Raw genomic sequence first — 18,098 nt, forward strand, 5'->3', positions numbered from 1 at the left:
GTATTTTTCTCTTTTTTTTTCGGTTAGCTGAACAGGTGGAGATACTAATGTTTGTCAGGCTGTACTTAGTGTTCTGGGTTTAAATAGTAACCATCTCTGACCCTGACATGTCATGGGATTCATAAAAAAGACGTGCAAGTTGCTCATTATTTCCCAACGTACCTCATCTTTACACTGGAACAGATATTCGCTGCCATCTGCAAGACTGCGAAAGGAAAGACACATTTAATTAAACCGTTTCTATTTATTAGCGAATGTTACATGTAAGCACACATTTAAATTCTGTGATGAGATTAAAGTTCCACATCTGTTCCACATCTTGTGAAAGGGGTCACATGTCACAATCTTACAGTAAACTCTACCTTTTTACACAAAGTTCACTGTATTTTAATAGGATTTAATGTGATAAAACAATATGAATAGGTGCATAATAGTGAGATGGAAAAGAAAAGGATACAGAGCTTTAGAATGTCTGTCCATCAATAATCTGGAAAGTGTAAAACCAGCTTTTGCTGCTGCTGTTTCCTCTGCATAGTTTGCAACAGACTTTAAACAGGATTTATGGATTTCTTCTTGATGCTCTTTCATTAAGGCCAGATTTATGGAGTGCACAAATAATAGTCGTCCTGTGGACAGATTCTTCCACCTGAGCTGTGGATCTCTGCGGCTACTCCAGAGTTACTAAAGGCCTCTTGGCTGCTTATCTGATTAAAACTGTCCTTGCTCTTGCCTGTCAGTTTAGGCGGATGACCATGTCTATAGGCTTGCAGTTGAGACACATTGTTTCTATTATCAGTTGATGGATTAAGCAGAGGGACTTGGGATATTGTTTTTAACCTAACCCTGCTTTGTCCCCACAACTTTCTCCCTGACCTGTCTGTTGTGCTCTTTGGTCTTCATGATGCTGTTTGTGCTCCAATGTTCTCTAGGAAAAACCTACAGAGAAAAATTACACAGGCGGAGTCGGTTTCCTAATTGATTGCAAATGCATCCGACGCTTTTCAGATTCATTTTTGTAAGAAGACATTTGTCATTTTCCTTCCACTTTATGGATTCATTTGTGTTGGTCTGTCACATAAATCCCTACAAAAGGCATAAACTTTGTGATTTGTAATTATGGTTAAAGGGTATGAATATTTTTGCAAGGCATTTATAATCCTTTTTGAGGTTAAAGTCTGCAGCAACAGCTCTGTAATAAAGTCTTTCTTTATTGTATGTATTTCTAAATGTATGAGTTGAGTAATCTCCCCGTTTGGCAGGTGGTAAGGCTTCCAGTCCTTCCTTTGAGCCAGCTGCTTCATCAAGCTTTATTTGACATTTTATAAGAATCTCTTCAGCTTCAAAATGTCACTTAAATAATACTCATGAATAAGAGCACTTCAGCCAGTATTCAATACAGAAATTCTTTAAGTTCTTACATTGAAGATGTTTTTGTGCACAGTATATTTAGGCTCTGCCAAGCTTCAGCTTGTGTTTCCTGAAGTGGTTCATTTTGGGGATTTCTTGTCTGCTTGAATGACTCCTGTCTTAGATTGTCCTAGATTCCCCTTATTTCAGTGGCACTATGGTATTTGTATCAAGAATTTGCTGATACTTTGTTGAAGCTGTACAGCTTTACTCATACCTGGCTGTCATACAGCCTTGTCGCACAGTATTTTCAACCCCAATATCCAACAGCGGAGAAGGGATTTTTGTCAAATGGTGATCCTCGTTCCCTTCAAAAATGTTCCCTAAGGCTTACAGCAATAAAACAGCTCATTTCTGACTTCACCTGTCCTAATCTAGCTTATTCTTACAATCTAGTTCTTGCACCACCACTCCTTATTCAGCTTTTGCTTCATTTGGGATTGACTTTCTGTCTAAAAGAAAATAAATTTGAATTGATTATTTTTCAATTCTTAGTTCTTATATTGACTTCTACTGTATGAATCAATTATGACTATAATCATCTTCTGCATAGATACAATTGCTCATGGTGGAATAGTGAAAAAGTTTTACAAATATTACAACCTTCCTCTGCTGTAAGGGAATAATCTATCTTTTAAAATCCCCCATCAGCTGCTAAGAGGAACCCAGTGTTACTGAGTGAAACCACAGAGAGGAAGTAGAATTAATCAAACCCCCGAGCTGTCTTCAGCTGATCTCTCTAAATAACATTTAAGATTAATTAGAAGATCGGAAACCAAAGATTCTGTCATTTTTTGAAGGCAGAAGTTTTAAACTCACGAATGAGACATTAGATTTTACTTTCTTGTATTAGAAAACCTTTTTTAAAACTGTGTTTTAAAAGAACCTGTAATTATTTCAGTCTAGGTTTGACCCATCTACACACAGTATGGTGCACCATTCACGCTCGTCTCAGTAAAAGGTTGTCTAGCTGCCACAAAGACATGGAAAAAGCTCTTTTTGAGTTCATAAAGAGTTCATACTTTATATCTCAAACTGTGTTTTACCATTTCTCTGTTCAATGAAGAATAATCCATTTACGTTTGACCAGTCTAAGTATTATAGACTTTGATAAATAACCAATACAGTCCAGAATCCTTAAAAACTAGTGGAAGACCCTTTTAGCTTAGCACAGATTTGTAATCTAACCATCATTAGAGAGCCATCGTGTACGTTTATATTGTCTGACAGCACAGCACAGGGAGGCGCCCGCTCTCCAGTAACTAAACATGCTAATAAGAAATAGGAAACCTGTTTAGGACTCAGGCCAAACTCTGACACAATGCTTTCCTGCCTTGCTTGAGTTTTCTTGGTGGTTGAAATGTTTGTGTGTGTGCAACTGATTTGTTTGATTATTGTTGATGCATCAGAAGGCTGCTGTGAGTTTCTACAACTAAAATAAAAATACAGTTGGCAAAGACTGAACCATATCTTCAGTATTACTAACCCCACAGAGCAAAAAAATCCATCCTGACAGGATTTATTTAGATGAATCAAGTATTCTCACCCATTGCTGGAGATAGAAAATGAATAGATGGATATATTAAGGATTTGCTCAAAGTACATTTATTTGCTATCTTGCTGAGAATTAGATGAGTAGAAAGGCTGTATTGTGCAGTTAAGATATAACCCTCCAGGTGGATGGATTAGCCCGAAAACAAGTTGAAACAGATTAACTGTGATGGATAAAAATCAACGTTTCCCCCTTACAGATTTCTTCTGTTTTTGCATTTTTTGTCCCATTGAAATGTTTCAGATCATCAATTGTTTTTAAAAGCAGACAATGATAACCTAAATAAATAGAAAATTTACTTTTTAAATGATGATTTCATTTAATAAGGGAAAAAGGTTCTTCAGACCAACTTGGCCCTATGTGGAAAAGCCACCCTAGGCAGCAATATTTGGAATAACAGGAAATGAGTCTTTTACTTTGCTGTCGAGGGATTTTAGCCCACTATCGACTGCAAAACAGTTGTAATTTAGTCTCTTTGGAGGGTTTTTTAACATGTACGACCTGATCATTTTCAAAGGCTCAGGGTACAGCATCGGAATTGGGTTTAAGTCCTTACTTTGACTGGGCCACTCCAAAATATTCTTCTTTTTTACCCATTCAGAGGTAGACTTGCTGGTGTGCTTCAGACCATTGTTCTGCAGAATAACCCGACTGAGGTCACAAATTGATGGCCGGGCGTTCTCCTTAAGGGTTTTCATTTACAGAGCAGAATTCAAGATTTCATCGATTACAGCAAGTCGCTCAGGTCCTGAAGCAGAAAAGCTGCCCACATCATAATACCAGCAACAACATGCTGGTTTTTGGCATATTTTAGCCTACTTCATGCAGTTAGACAGATTCTGTTTAAATGACTTGTTGATTGTACAGCTCAGGTAGTAACTTCTTTTTTCCCCCTAATAAAATCATTTGAAAACTGCATTTTGTATTTACTCATGTTTTCTTTGTCTGACATGAAAACTTGTTTTATGAACTGAAACATTTAAGTGAGACAAACAACCAAAAACAGAAAAAAAAAAAAATCTGTAAGGAGGTAAAATACTTTTTCACAGCGCTGTATAGACCATGGCCGATCTGTTTGATGGTGACAGTAATTGAAAACAACAGGTAGTGCTGTTGCACAAAGTTAAAGTTTAGGATTGTTTCTCAGCTGGAAGGTGAAGGGTAGTGGCAGTGACTTTCTGCAGTCACCGAATGTCTCTGCTGGACGCTTCAGAAACTTCTTAAAGATGTGAAATCCCCAAAAAGCTGCCACGGCTGTCATATTTCAATTACTTTCCTCCAAAAAAAAAAAGCTGTCAGAGGGCTTTAGATAGTATAGAAATGATATGTGACAGATATAACCAAATGTCATTTTTTCATCAAAACCCATCTCAAGACTGCAATATGAATGTGCTTGAATATAAACCATTTCATGGAAGACGGGAGATTGACACTATTCTTACCGCAGCTTGGCAACATGCTTCTTTTTCTTGTAGTTGGTGAGGATCTCCCAGGTGGCGTTACTCAGGGATAGAGGGTCCTCACCATGATATGTTACTCCATGACCAAAGCTTTTGGAGTCCTTATATGTTGAGAGCTGACCCGGCTTCAGTACACAGTACAAGTTGTTCCAGGACCTGGGAGTAAGGAGACAAAGGCAGGAGCGATGAAGATCCTGACAGGCTGATGTCTGGCAATAACACAGAACTATAGTTTTGCTGATGTTTGACCACAGACACTCACTCATTAAAACTCTGTCTAGCCTAAAAGCTGTGGACAAAATCATGGAGATGTTTAACATCCTTTATTAGTGAACTGAAAACAGATTTCATGTTTTATTTATTTTTATGAAACCAGATTGTAGAAAGCTTTAAACATTTGCCCATTTAAAAGCTTTTCTCAGTGACTTTGCTGGTTTGCGGTTTTTCAAGAGAGAACAAAATACTTCAAAGCACAAACATTGCTCCTCTTACATGCAGCAGCTGACTTTATCTGTTAGGCATTTAAAGGGACCATGCAAACTGTATAAATAAATAACTATTATTTAAAAATAATCGGATGTAATTCTTGCAATTTATGGTAGTTATTTTTTGGAAAACATTTATATTCATAAATTCATTTTTCTAGGCAATTGTGGCCCTCACTGTGCCAGCCCATAATTGGATGCTGGCTCCAGACCTTATGAGGGATAAAACCGACATTTTAACACATGTTAGACACGGCCCTAACATGGTATGTGCTACAGTAAAATATCCCTTTAAATTACTTTTTTCTTCCGACATACAGTGGGCATGTTTCAGTACCAATTATCTGTTGAAATGTACAGTTCCAGTCAGCAGCATACACTCATCACTGCCCTTAAATGATGCATTTGAAATGTTCTTTTTGCAGAGTGGGCTGATTATACAACATGCAACTTTGATGATCGTCAAAAACAAGAATTGGATTGAAATTATTGTCAGTTTTCTTAAATTCATACTTGGTTAAAACTGTACATACAGAATCAACAGCACTAATATTTGGAATATTGTCTCTATTGCAATGTTGCAAAGACAAGTCACACTTTGTGTTGCTGTCAGCGATCTCCTGAAATACTTCTAGATAGATTTTTTTTAAACTCTTTTACCAGAAATGGTAGATTTAATTGAAGTTTGTAGGTTTAATGCCAGCTTTTATGCATGATCCTTATATTTTTTTTAACAGGGCTGTTTCAGAAGGCTAATGTTAGCCTCCTTTATTTATTCCAAAACCAGTTCTGAGGTGTTTTTAGATCATTATTCTACTGAAAAATGCAGCTGTGAGTAAGTTTTAATCATCTACCTATTGATTGGAGGTAAATAAATTTTGAAGACATTCTCCAACTTTATTATTTTATTCACTTTGTGACATGCACCAGTGGCAGTGTCAGCAAAACAGGCCCTCAGTATGATGCACCCACCACTATGCTTGAAAGCTGTTACAGTGTTCTAAGGTTTGAGAGCCTTGCCATGACTCCTCCTTCAAAAAATCTTGTAATTGTGGCCAAACATCAAATATTTTTCCTTTGCCTCTCTGTAAAATGTATTTTTTTCCAGTAGGGACTTGGGTTGTCCACATGGGCAGCTGCCAATTTCAATCAAGCTTAGAGGTGTTGTTTTTGGAAAAGGGTCTTTCTTCTTGGTTGACTCTCAGCCTCAGTCTCACCTTCTAACTCCAACTTGATTCACTGTGGACCATGACACTGGTGTTCAAGCGGTTTCCAGTTCAGGGTAGGCTTGAGCCTAAGGGGTTCCTGTATCATTCCTGAACATCCTAAGCAATTTTATTTCAACTAAGAGGGAGAGTTTGGCTCTCAAACGTGGTCACACTTGAATGTGCCAAGAAGACAAAGATCTCAAACACGATCAAAAATAAAAGTTTCAAAAGTTTTGGAATAGATAAAGAACGCTGACATTGACCTCCAAAATACCAACTTCAACCATATTGTAGTTTGGGAATTGTTCTTTGCTTCGAAGCTGAATCCATGTGATGACACCAATTCTGATCAGAAGAGCTGTCAAACATCAGGTCAGAATTACGCCAGAAGTTAGTTGATGGCATTGTAAAGTGTGTAGTCAAGATGGAGCTTCCTAAGGAGCATTTAACAAAATATTAGTGACTGTGTTTGTATCCATTTTAGCATTATTTTGGCCCTATGTGGATTAGAGAAAATCTGCAGCAAATTTAAATTTGTGTGCCCACGTCTACCCTGGAGAAAGAACAGTTCTAATAAATAACTAATAATGCTCACGATGAATGTCTGTAAACGTCTCACTATAACTGCACAGTAGATGAAGAGATCCGGTCAAGATGCATATGCACATGCTGATAACTGCATTATTTAACTTTTTAACCTAGTGCTTGAGCTGGGGTGTGGTGGGGATGGATTTGTTGGCTCAAGGAAAACAGCCGTCACCTGTTTGAAGCCTTTTTTCCAGAGCCCTCCATGTCATGTTTGCGGCACAGCATCCCCTCCTGCAGCACTGCCTGGGTCCTTTGGGTCTCTGATGGCATGGTGGCCGCCCTCTCTGGTTCTTGCGGAGTCAGAACCGAGACTGAGGGCTCCAGCTCTAGCGATGCGCTCTCTCTAATTTCTGACACTATAGGCACCGTGGAATCACCAGCGGTTCCATCCAATTGACTTGAACTGGGATCCATTGCACCAGACTGGAGCAGAAAAAAAAAACTTTAAATCTTTAATAGAAAAAGTTTAATTACTTAAGTGTTCATACTTTTTAAGGTTGGGATTTTTATTTATTTTTTTAAGAAAGAGTGTATAAATAAAAAGGAAGCAATTTTAAGAAGCAGTTATTAATAGTTACACATGAGAGAGAGCCATTTTCTGTCCTCAAAGCTTTCAATTTACTGAAACCAGGGCTTGGAACAATGGGAGGCAGGGGGTTATTAATTACTAACCAGGGTCTGTTCCTCAATAGTGTAGAGCTGTGAAGATTCTTCTACAAAGCCTGTGTCTTCTCTCCTAAGCAAAAAGAAATGACAGGCAGGGAGACACTGTGTTGGTATTAATAGTTTCCAGAAAGAACAAAACCAACAAAGAATTAGACATTTTTGTCTTGAATTCTTTACTCTGACTCTTCTCTATCTTTTCACCTTAGTGTCAAAAATAAAGTAATTTAGAGTGCTCATATACCCACTTGACAGTTCAAAACATGCTTTTACCTGCTCTCTTTATCGGAGCGCTGCTCGTCTTTAATGAACTGCTCCAATTCCAGTTGCTGCTTCCTCAGCGCCAACAGCTCCAGCTGCAACACAGCAGCCTGTAGTTATCTTTACTGCCCACACATTTATTGACAACTGAAACTGTTTAATGTGAAAGGCTGGATATTTTTCTCATGTAGTAGGTTTCCAGCAGGTTCACTGAATCAGGATTCCTACCATGGCTGGGAGAAAGTATGGAATTACACTTTAGTACTTTACTTTCCATTTATGGTAGGGTAAAATAGAGCGTGGAAAGAATATCTATATTTTAAATTCTGTCCTTCCTTCCTTCCTTCCTGCGTCCCCTCCCCCTTCATCCATCAATCCATCCATCCATCCAGTAGTCTCTGTGGGCTTTTCACCAGAGTAAATTAGTCATGTTTTTAAAAAAGAAATACACGTGTAGAATTGACCGCACTGTAGTGAGACGCTCCAGCGCTGAGAAGCGTTCCTCCCATGTGGCAGTGGATTTCTCAAAGGCTTCATGCCTCTTGAGGAGCTTCTCGACCTCATCCACAGTCTGACCCAGGTCCCTGCTGGTCACGTAGGGCTCCTGAGCAATCAGCCAGGCCTCTGCCACCGAAGCGTCCCGTGCAAACTGACACACCTCCAGCACTAAAAGCAGCAAAGGCAGATCATTATGACAGCTTTTTATAGCTTATTTTTAATGAAGCAGATACTCGTGCTGCTCCATCATTAAGTCGGGGATCGGGGGAATGCATTACTCACAGAGTCGGAGCCAGTCCCATCTGTCATCCCATTTGAACATCATTTCCTGCCTTTTCTCCATCAGCTGTACCAGCTTCTCTTTGATCTGACACAAAATGTTTTACAGTCACAGTTACATATCAGCAATATAAAAAAAATCAGCCTATTACCCTAAGAATTAGCACTGTGAAGTAATTAACTGAACACTCAATTCAGGCAAGGGTCAATTGCTTATTTAAATTCTTTTTGTCTTTATCCATTTCTAATAAGTGTTTTCTTTTCTAACTTTCTTGATGAATGTAAAAAAAGTCGAACTTTTTCTTTTCTAGGCATCCCAGTTGGTTTAGGAACAATTGTTCCTAGAAAGGTAAATAAATCAAATGCAAAAAGCTGAAAAGCAGCTTCTTTAAGTTAAGGTTCTTACCTCAGAAGAGTCTCTGTGCTTGCGGGTCAACATGGACCTGCCGAGGTCTATGCAGTCCGTGAACTTTGTTCCCCTGGTTTCAATTTCTGAACGGATCCCCTGGTGGTACTTCTGCAGCAGCTCCACAGAGGAGACATCCCTGATGGAGGAGAGGAGAGGATTGAAAGCAGAAACAGGAGCAATAATGCATGAAACTATTCTACCTCTGTTGGTAGGAGTAGGAACTACTCAAATAATGGTTCTAATAACACAATGTTCTTTGTCTAATGCATTCATTTATTATTTTCTAAAATTACTAATAAATTGCACATAAATACGTGGGATTCCTTATACCTTTATGTATTTAACTTTTCATTTAGAAAACTATAGTGAAAGCCATACACAGAGCTATAAAATATGCAATATGCCACAGCTGCAGACATGAAAACAGAAAACAGTAATTTTTAAAAGAAAAAAAGCCAAACTTTTAAGTTTTTTTTCTATATTTTGCTTTTTTTTAACTTAAATCTCAATATACAAAAACATCCACTAAGAAAAGAAAATCCTTCTCTAACATCCTCTGATCCCAGCAGTAATGGTGACGGCACTATTTGAAAGGTGCACACCTGGGTTTCTCCTGAGTCTCTATCTGCTGAATGATGCTCTCCATCCAGGCCATCAGGTCTCGCACCATGCTGAAGAAGCGGAACTTCTCTGCTGTGTCCACCAGCTGTGTCCGCCGGCCATCAGAAGCATCCAGCAGGCCCTTCCAGGCTTCAACCACCTCCCTCTCCATGGCCTGGATGGCTTCCTGTTTGTCCCCTGCATACTGAGCTCGAAGTCGCATGGCTGTCTCCTGGAACTGTTGAACCTAAAGGAAGGACAGAGCAATTAACAAATGTGATTTTAGTGAGTCGTTCTAAAGTGTTTTTGTCAAAGATACAGTGCCGTTAAGACGTTTACATACACTCATCATGGACACCATTATCATGTTAATTTACGGCTCTTAATGAGGCATTTGGACCATTCTTTGCCCAAGGTGGAATGATGATGCAACAACCTTGAATGCATTGTAAAAACAAGTTATGTGCATACAGGTCCTTCTCAAAATATTAGCATATTGTGATAAAGTTCATTGTTTTCCATAATGTCATGATGAAAATTTAACATTCATATATTTTCGATTCATTGCACACTAACTGAAATATTTCAGGTCTTTTATTGTCTTAATACGGATGATTTTGGCATACAGCTCATGAAAACCCAAAATTCCTATCTCACAAAATTAGCATATCATTAAAAGGGTCTCTAAACGAGCTATGAACCTAATCATCTGAATCAACAAGTTAACTCTAAACACCTGCAAAAGATTCCTGAGGCCTTTAAAACTCCCAGCCTGGTTCATCACTCAAAACCCCAATCATGGGTAAGACTGCCGACCTGACTGCTGTCCAGAAGGCCACTATTGACACCCTCAAGCAAGAGGGTAAGACACAGAAAGAAATTTCTGAACAAATAGGCTGTTCCCAGAGTGCTGCATCAAGGCACCTCAGTGGGAAGTCTGTGGGAAGGAAAAAGTGTGGCAGAAAACGCTGCACAACGAGAAGAGGTGACCGGACCCTGAGGAAGATTGTGGAGAAGGGCCGATTCCAGACCTTGGGGGACCTGCGGAAGCAGTGGACTGAGTCTGGAGTAGAAACATCCAGAGCCACCGTGCACAGGCGTGTGCAGGAAATGGGCTACAGGTGCCGCATTCCCCAGGTCAAGCCACTTTTGAACCAGAAACAGCGTCAGAAGCGCCTGACCTGGGCTACAGAGAAGCAGCACTGAACTGTTGCTCAGTGGTCCAAAGTACTTTTTTCGGATGAAAGCAAATTCTGCATGTCATTCGGAAATCAAGGTGCCAGAGTCTGGAGGAAGACTGGGGAGAAGGAAATGCCAAAATGCCAGAAGTCCAGTGTCAAGTACCCACAGTCAGTGATGGTCTGGGGTGCCGTGTCAGCTGCTGGTTTTGGTCCACTGTGTTTTATCAAGGGCAGGGTCAATGCAGCTAGCTATCAGGAGATTTTGGAGCACTTCATGCTTCCATCTGCTGAAAAGCTTTATGGAGATGAAGATTTCCTTTTTCAGCACGACCTGGCACCTGCTCACAGTGCCAAAACCACTAGTAAATGGTTTACTGACCATGGTATCACTGTGCTCAATTGGCCTGCCAACTCTCCTGACCTGAACCCCATAGAGAATCTGTGGGATATTGTGAAGAGAACGTTGAGAGACTCAAGACCCAACACTCTGGATGAGCTAAAGGCCGCTATCGAAGCATCCTGGGCCTCCATAAGACCTCAGCAGTGCCACAGGCTGATTGCCTCCATGCCACGCGGCATTGAAGCAGTCCTTTCTGCAAAAGGATTCCCGACCAAGTATTGAGTGCATAACTGTACATGATTATTTGAAGGTTGACGTTTTTTGTATTAAAAACACTTTTCTTTTATTGGTCGGATGAAATATGCTAATTTTGTGAGATAGGAATTTTGGGTTTTCATGAGCTGTATGCCAAAATCATCCGTATTAAGACAATAAAAGACCTGAAATATTTCAGTTAGTGTGCAATGAATCTAAAATATATGAATGTTACATTTTCATCATTACATTATGGAAAATAATGAACTTTATCACAATATGCTAATATTTTGAGAAGGACCTGTGTATGCTCAAATATATACATACACACCCACTAATATTTGACTTAACAAGTTGGAAACTTGGCAATTTAGCAAGCTGCAGAAAAACCAAATACTTTTTGTAGCCATCAGCAAGCTTCTGGATCTTTGATTACTTTTTCTATCAGAACTCTTAGAGGTCATTTAAATTGGTTGGATTCCAGGACAGACAAGGCTTTTAAAGATAGTCCATACACTTTCTAATAGGATGGAGGTCTGGATCATTACAGAATCTTAATGGTACCCTACTCTTTCTATTGTGTCTGTGATCAGTGTCCACTGATCACAGTGTCCTCGTGGACCACTGTACTGTGCCTGAGATTTAACCATCAAACCTCAACTGTCACCTTCTGTGAAAAGGAAATTAGTTAAATTGACCAGGGACAGTCTAAAGTTGGTTGGGAAGATTTAAGCTGAAGCTTTCAAACACTGCTGTCGTACATGGTGATGGCAGCATCATGCTGTGGGGCTGCTTTGTTTCCAGTGGTGCTTGCTCAAAGAGGATGAAATTGTCAGGATCTGCCAGTTTTGTCTTTGTTTTGGTTTTGTTGTGAAATGTTGTTTCCTTATGTTGTGCTTCTTAGTTTGGTTATAGTTTCTGTCATTTATTCTTTCTACGTTCTTCGTATTTATTAGTCCACCCACTCACTGGTTTATTTATGTCCTTCTGTCTTCCTGTGTTCTGATTTTCCTTCACTCGTGCCCCCTAGAAGTTCCTCCCCTTTTCCTTAGATCCCCTTGAGTTGTTTACTCAAAGGTTTGTTTCCATTCAGATTTGTTGTACTCCCCAGTTTTACTTCTAGTATAGCTTTCTCTCGCTTAGTTCATGTTTATTTCTCCCTTCCCAGTTTATTACCGTAGTATAGTTCTCTGTTTTAGTCCCTTCTGTTTTAGTTCTTCTCTGGGAGTTATTAGTATTTGATTATTTGTTCCTGATAGGTTTAGTTTCCACTTATTGTTTATGTTTTAATTATCTGTTATTTTAAGTCTTCGCTTTCTCTGCTTCCCCCTTCTAGTTCTGTACTTATTGTCTCTTTCTTAACCAGTCTCCCATTTCCTGGTTTCTAGTTTGTTTACATTTTCAGTCTAGTTTCTCGTGTCCCTGCGTCCCTCAGCATTTATCGCCATTGTAACCACATTAATTCCTTCAGTCTCCACAGCCGGTTCCCACACCTGTCCTCACTTCTCTTCTGCTTACCTAAGCTTCCCTCTCATTGGTCCATTCTCCTCCTCTCCCTGCTCTTATACCTGGTCGTACTCATTATTCTCTACTGGTTTCTCACGTCATACAAGCCATGAAATGTCACGTCTCTTCTCGAGCTCCTAACAATTCCTTGCATTGTGCTAACAGAGTATTTTGTCTGTGAATCTCCAGCGAACATGTGGGGGCTTAAATACGAGCCTTTCTTAAAGTTGATTTCACTCAACAACATGCTGAGCCCAAGTCCCTGTTTGTGTTTTGGTCCAAAACAGCCTCAAACTCTGACAGAAATAATGAAAGAGGGCAACGTTCAAAATGATCAGCAGATGTAAACTTCATTACCAGCCCTGTATATTTAATGCCTTTAGCTTTGTGGCTGTTGTTTATTAGCTTTTAAAAAGGATTGGTGTTAAATGTTTCTCAGTCAGTTATTAACAGTTAAGCAGAGAAAACAAAGCTGTCAGAATAATCATCTTTACTGTCATAATTATAACCACAACAAGAGCTGAGAGGAGCTCAATATCATTTTACTTTCTAGTCATTATCTTTACATAAAGATAGTGCACCCCAACGATTACATATAAAAATTTCTCAGGTATGATTATACTGTAATTTTAAGCTGCATTGTTTCCTAGTTAAGGGTTTTGGAAAGAATCCCGATTTTAAATGATGACTTCTAAACTTCCACAGTTACACATATATTGGAGCATTCTCTGTCCCCACCAGAAAGAAATCATCAAAGTGCACCTCTTGGCCGCTGCCTGCTGTGTTCCCTCAGAGTAAACGAGCCTTTCTCTTGTGTTATACCTGTTTGCCCAGGGCAGTGATGTCTCTCTCAAAGGCGGCATGCATTCTGTGGAAGGACTCGGCTTTGCTGAAATCTTCACCCACGTCCTCAGGCAGCTCCTTCTGCTTCTCGTGAATCTGTGCCACTAACTCCTTTCCATCATCAAAGTACCTTCAAGAAGATTGGACTGCATTTATCATGATCGTCACATCTAGGAGATGTAGGCGCCATTTTAATATTTAATTTACTCTGCTGTAGCATGCAGATGTTTTCTGTTTGGATTTCATTCCTGTTACGGTGCCTTGCAAAAAGTATTCATAATTTGTTACAAGTATTTTATTGAAATTTAATGTAACACATCAAGCATCACAAATCAGTGCATACCTGTGCGGTGTCTTTTGCAATCGCCAGCAGGTTTTTTTATACATTTCCCTGTAATTAGCTTGATCCAGCCTCCCCCATTTATTTTGTAAATGTAACAGCATTTCAGGCACATTAATATGTAGCAGATGGCTGCCTACATGTGCCAAGGCAGTTTTGCTCTAAAAAAAACAAAATCCTAAAACAGTATCCTAACTGCGTGAATAACTTTTAATTTCTGATTTAATCCAGCATCAAAGTGGGCAGGCCCCGTTTATATTGTAGTAACCTGTGTTTGTATGACCTTCAACTATTTGGAGTAATCGTGTGTTGGTGTGTGGGCGTGTGTATGTATGATAGTTGGTGGGCATACGTGTAGAAATAGGTGCGTTTGTGTTCATCCAGCCTACCCTTAACTCTGACCAGCTTCCCTGTTTCTGCTGGAAAAAGGCAGTTCCCTGGGGCGTGGGATGTGTTTTGTGGTGGTTAAACATGGCATGCCTTGTGTGTTCCTTGGTTTTCATGGTGCTGTGTGTTCATTAATGTTTTCTAACAAACCTCTGAGACTTTCACAGAACAGCTGTATTTATACTACAGTTATACTGCAAACAAAAAGACTCTTCTATTTAGGTTAATTCTGAAGACAATCTGTTGTACTTGTTTTTATTTAAGGAGGGCTGAATGCAAATGTATACAAATACAAAGTATTTTGCTTGGGCTTAATTATGCACTACTTTGTGTTGGCCTATCACATAAAACCTCACCAAAATACATTGAACTTTGTGGTTGTAACGTGATAAGACACATACTTGAGCAGGTCGTAAGATGCCGTAAGGAGCTGAGAGCGAGTGTCGATGAGCTCCAGCAAATCAGCCCAGCTCTCGTTTATGCTGTCCTTCCACTCTGCCAAGGTGGCCGCCTCGCTGTGGCCCGTTTCAATCAGTTCATCTATGGTCTGGTTGACCATGTCCACCCGCTCCTGACCTATTATCCCTGTCTCCCGTGCAAACTCTCTGAATTTATCCCTCAGAAGCTGTGGAGCAAAAAATTTACTCAGTTAATAAAAAAAAACATGCAGCGGTCTAATTGTTTTGCTTGAAGAAAGAGATGGTGACACAAATTTTTTCCCTTAGTTTGTGACTGTGCCAACACTCCAATTATTTTTCTGATTTATGATACCGTGACATGGTCCAGGTCCTGACCCATCTCCTGCGAGGATGCCACAACGTCCCTCTCTGCAATCCAGTGTTCCAGGTCCTCCACCTCTCTGCACAGCAGGAAGTGATGGTAGGTGTGTTTCAGTTTCTTCCTGCGGTCCTCTGCCAGCTCCTTCAGGCCTGCATACTGCTTATCTACCTGACCCTGTCGCCTTATGATCTCCTCACTGAAAAATAGCAGGAAATGAAGACAGAGGGTGAAAGGAAATTAGATTCAGCGACTTTGGAGAGACTAAAAACCAGGTCAAGAGGTCACAGTTTGGTTACCTCTAAATGAGGCTGCTGATTAGGGTACACATTTACATGCTTGTCATTCCAGTCAGCCTAAACCACAACTGACTGCGATGAAGAGTAAATTAGGATCACTATAAAGAGTTCAAACACGAACCCATCAGGATGGTCCTCTGCAAACATCTTTTGGGCACGATCAGACAGCTTCTGAATGGAGTCAGCATAGTTGTCTACTGCCTGTTTCAGGATCATGTGGCGCTTCAGCATCAGCATGGCACTCTGCTCATCCTGGAGGATGGGAAAGAAACAGGAAGATGGTGAAGAAAGACAGGAGAGGAGAACACCCATCAAAGCAAAACAAATTACTTCAAAATTAGCTCCCCGTAGAGGTGCCACTTAAGAGAAGCGGATCCACTTAATTGAAGAGAACCCAAACCATGTAATCATGCTGATAAATTCATTACTTGGTATTTGAACAGGCTGATATGCCTTTACTTTGATTAGGATAATAAGATCTGATTTTTAAACATGTTTGGAAACTTCCCTGAGCTAATCAGGCCCTTTTCTTGTCTCTTACATTCACAGCATGTCTTCCCTTCCTAACCTTAGCTTTTTCATCCGCAATCATGTAGAGCTCCTGCTCTCCTATCCAGGCCTCAGCCTCATCAGCATCGTTGTAATACTGTTGGGTCAAGTTGGAGCCACTCAGCCGCTCTCGTCGTTTGGCCATCTCATCCTGCAGCCGGGCCCAGGCCTGCTCCAGCTCCTGCATCTGGTCCCTGATTCGCTCCGCCTCTGGCCTGTCCTCCTCGCTGGCTGCGGCCGCCATCCTTCTACCTCGCTCCAACACTTCGTCGACACGAGGCTGGTGACCCTCGATCTCCCTCTGCAATGTCTGACGGAAAGAAAAAAGACATCAAATGTACCTCACTTCACTGGAGAATAATACAGTGGGTTGATTTAGACGGGTACAGAAATGTCAGTAGAGCCAAAATAACTGAAATTTACCAGCTTTCAGTTCCTTAAATATGAATTGTTATGTTTTCTTTGTAGTACCATTAGAAGTAATCTCAAACATTGACGTGCACTAGATTGCACTTTATGGATTTAAGTATAAACTTGAAAAAAGTGCATAATGCTGCAGACAATGGGCTTTATGGTTTTTGTGTTTTTTTTACCGTGTCCTGTCCGGCAGAATATCGCTCAGAATTGTTGTCTGAGTGCCAAGAACTTGCCCAACATATTTACTTTCACAAGCAGAGCATCACAGCTAATGCTTTAAAGCTCTGCTTGATATTTATAAAAGAAACTTTATTATAAACTTCTTTGGGAATATTTCAATTGTTACGGACACGGAGACTGAAATGAAAAGGAAAAAAGAAGCTCAAAAAAGAGAGAGATGGGGAAAAAGGGGAGAAAAGAAGGAAAGAGTGGAGGAGAGAAAGAAGGATGAAGAGAATACAAGATTACACTCTGCTTGCTTATACACCTGCAGCTGTTTTTTGTTTTTTTTAACAAAATAGTACAAAGTAATTCTGAATGTAATATGTACTTAGTGAGAGGTGCAGCCCAATATAAAACATCTGTGTATCTGTCAACACCTGAAGCTTAACACCTGTGAGTATGGGTGTGGACGCGCTTTTGTATACAAGGTTTCTCCACAAAAATATGCAATAGCGAGTGTGAAGACCCACAGGCCTGCCCCATGGTCCCTGGACGGACACTGAGGAGATCCGAGTCACAAACATCTAAAGGCCCCCCAAAGCACAGGAACCCCAGGAGAACCACTGCCGGGACTACCGCAACCCCCCCAGAGAAGAGCAGTGGAGAGTCCCAGGGGAACCACCCAGCAGCGACAGTGCAGAAGTCCAAGGGAGCTGCAGCGACGAGTCCACAGGCCCCGCCGGCAGCCGTCCACGCCCGAGCAGATCCAGCCATGGACCCAGAGGCCCAAGACCCCGGGACACACCACCCCCCAAGCAGAAGCCCGACAGAGCCCAGGGGGCCAGGCCCCGGCAAGCAGCCACCGGGAGTGAGCCAGCACACACCAAAGCACCCGGCCGCGGACACCGAGAACCCCAAGTACACCAGCGGGCAGAGACTCCAACCACCAGCAGGCGGTGTGGCGGGGAGGAAGCTGATCCAGGAGTTTATTGTTTAAGTTAGCAACCTATTTTTCTCTATTTCCATAAAGATAAGCACTCAGTCAGCCTCATTCTACTTACAAATGCAAATTTCTTCTCACATAGCATAGGTTAAATTTTATTTTTATCCAGTCTTTACACCTAAAGCTAAAACTATTTGTGGTTCTATAATTCAATTTCACAATAAAAGAAATTTTTTTTTTTCAATTACAGTATTTATTTAGGTCTAAGCAAGGTTTACGTCGCAGCGGCGAGGGCAAAAATGGCTCTTGGGATGATAAAGGTAATTGAACTCTGGTCTGTGACCTGAAGGCCCAATAAAATATATTGTAAATTGTGGTTGTAAGGTGACAAAATGTGGAAAGGTTTTTACTTTTGCAAGCCCCTGAATGTAAATTTAAAACTAAAAGGGCACTGCATTCAAATTTACAATTTTAAGATTTAACCCATAAATGTATAAATAAACTATTCCAAAGCAGTTTATGCCAAGAGGACTACTGACAGACAGATGCTTACCTGATTCTTTTTTAACAGCATCTGCACTGTTTGAAGATTGTTACCGTGCTCCTGTGATATTGCCAGGGGCATCCTCTCATCAATCCAGAGCTGAAGGAAACAGAGAGAAAAAGGTGAAAAAAAAAGGTTTTGTGAC

The 18,098-nt window shown here is 40.5% G+C and overlaps 1 protein-coding gene across 2 annotated transcripts in view; it reads right to left on the reverse strand.

Annotated features, from left to right (window-relative positions):
• Window positions 1–18,098, reverse strand: part of sptb (spectrin, beta, erythrocytic) — a 57,755-nt gene that overhangs the window by 2,957 nt on the left and 36,700 nt on the right. For both annotated transcript variants that reach the window (XM_047344879.1, XM_047344878.1), the window contains exons 21-35: window positions 17,963–18,052; window positions 15,907–16,197; window positions 15,460–15,590; window positions 15,034–15,238; window positions 14,664–14,887; window positions 13,515–13,665; window positions 9,413–9,657; window positions 8,808–8,946; window positions 8,405–8,489; window positions 8,094–8,290; window positions 7,637–7,719; window positions 7,373–7,436; window positions 6,873–7,123; window positions 4,402–4,575; window positions 163–205 (exon numbers count right to left, since the gene is read on the reverse strand). In XM_047344879.1, the coding sequence (XP_047200835.1) occupies window positions 163–205; window positions 4,402–4,575; window positions 6,873–7,123; window positions 7,373–7,436; window positions 7,637–7,719; window positions 8,094–8,290; window positions 8,405–8,489; window positions 8,808–8,946; window positions 9,413–9,657; window positions 13,515–13,665; window positions 14,664–14,887; window positions 15,034–15,238; window positions 15,460–15,590; window positions 15,907–16,197; window positions 17,963–18,052 (2,373 nt within the window). The remainder of the gene's footprint in view (window positions 1–162; window positions 206–4,401; window positions 4,576–6,872; window positions 7,124–7,372; window positions 7,437–7,636; window positions 7,720–8,093; window positions 8,291–8,404; window positions 8,490–8,807; window positions 8,947–9,412; window positions 9,658–13,514; window positions 13,666–14,663; window positions 14,888–15,033; window positions 15,239–15,459; window positions 15,591–15,906; window positions 16,198–17,962; window positions 18,053–18,098) is intronic.

Source organism: Girardinichthys multiradiatus, chromosome 19 (genome assembly GCF_021462225.1).
Source record: "Girardinichthys multiradiatus isolate DD_20200921_A chromosome 19, DD_fGirMul_XY1, whole genome shotgun sequence".
Lineage (NCBI taxonomy): Eukaryota > Metazoa > Chordata > Actinopteri > Cyprinodontiformes > Goodeidae > Girardinichthys > Girardinichthys multiradiatus.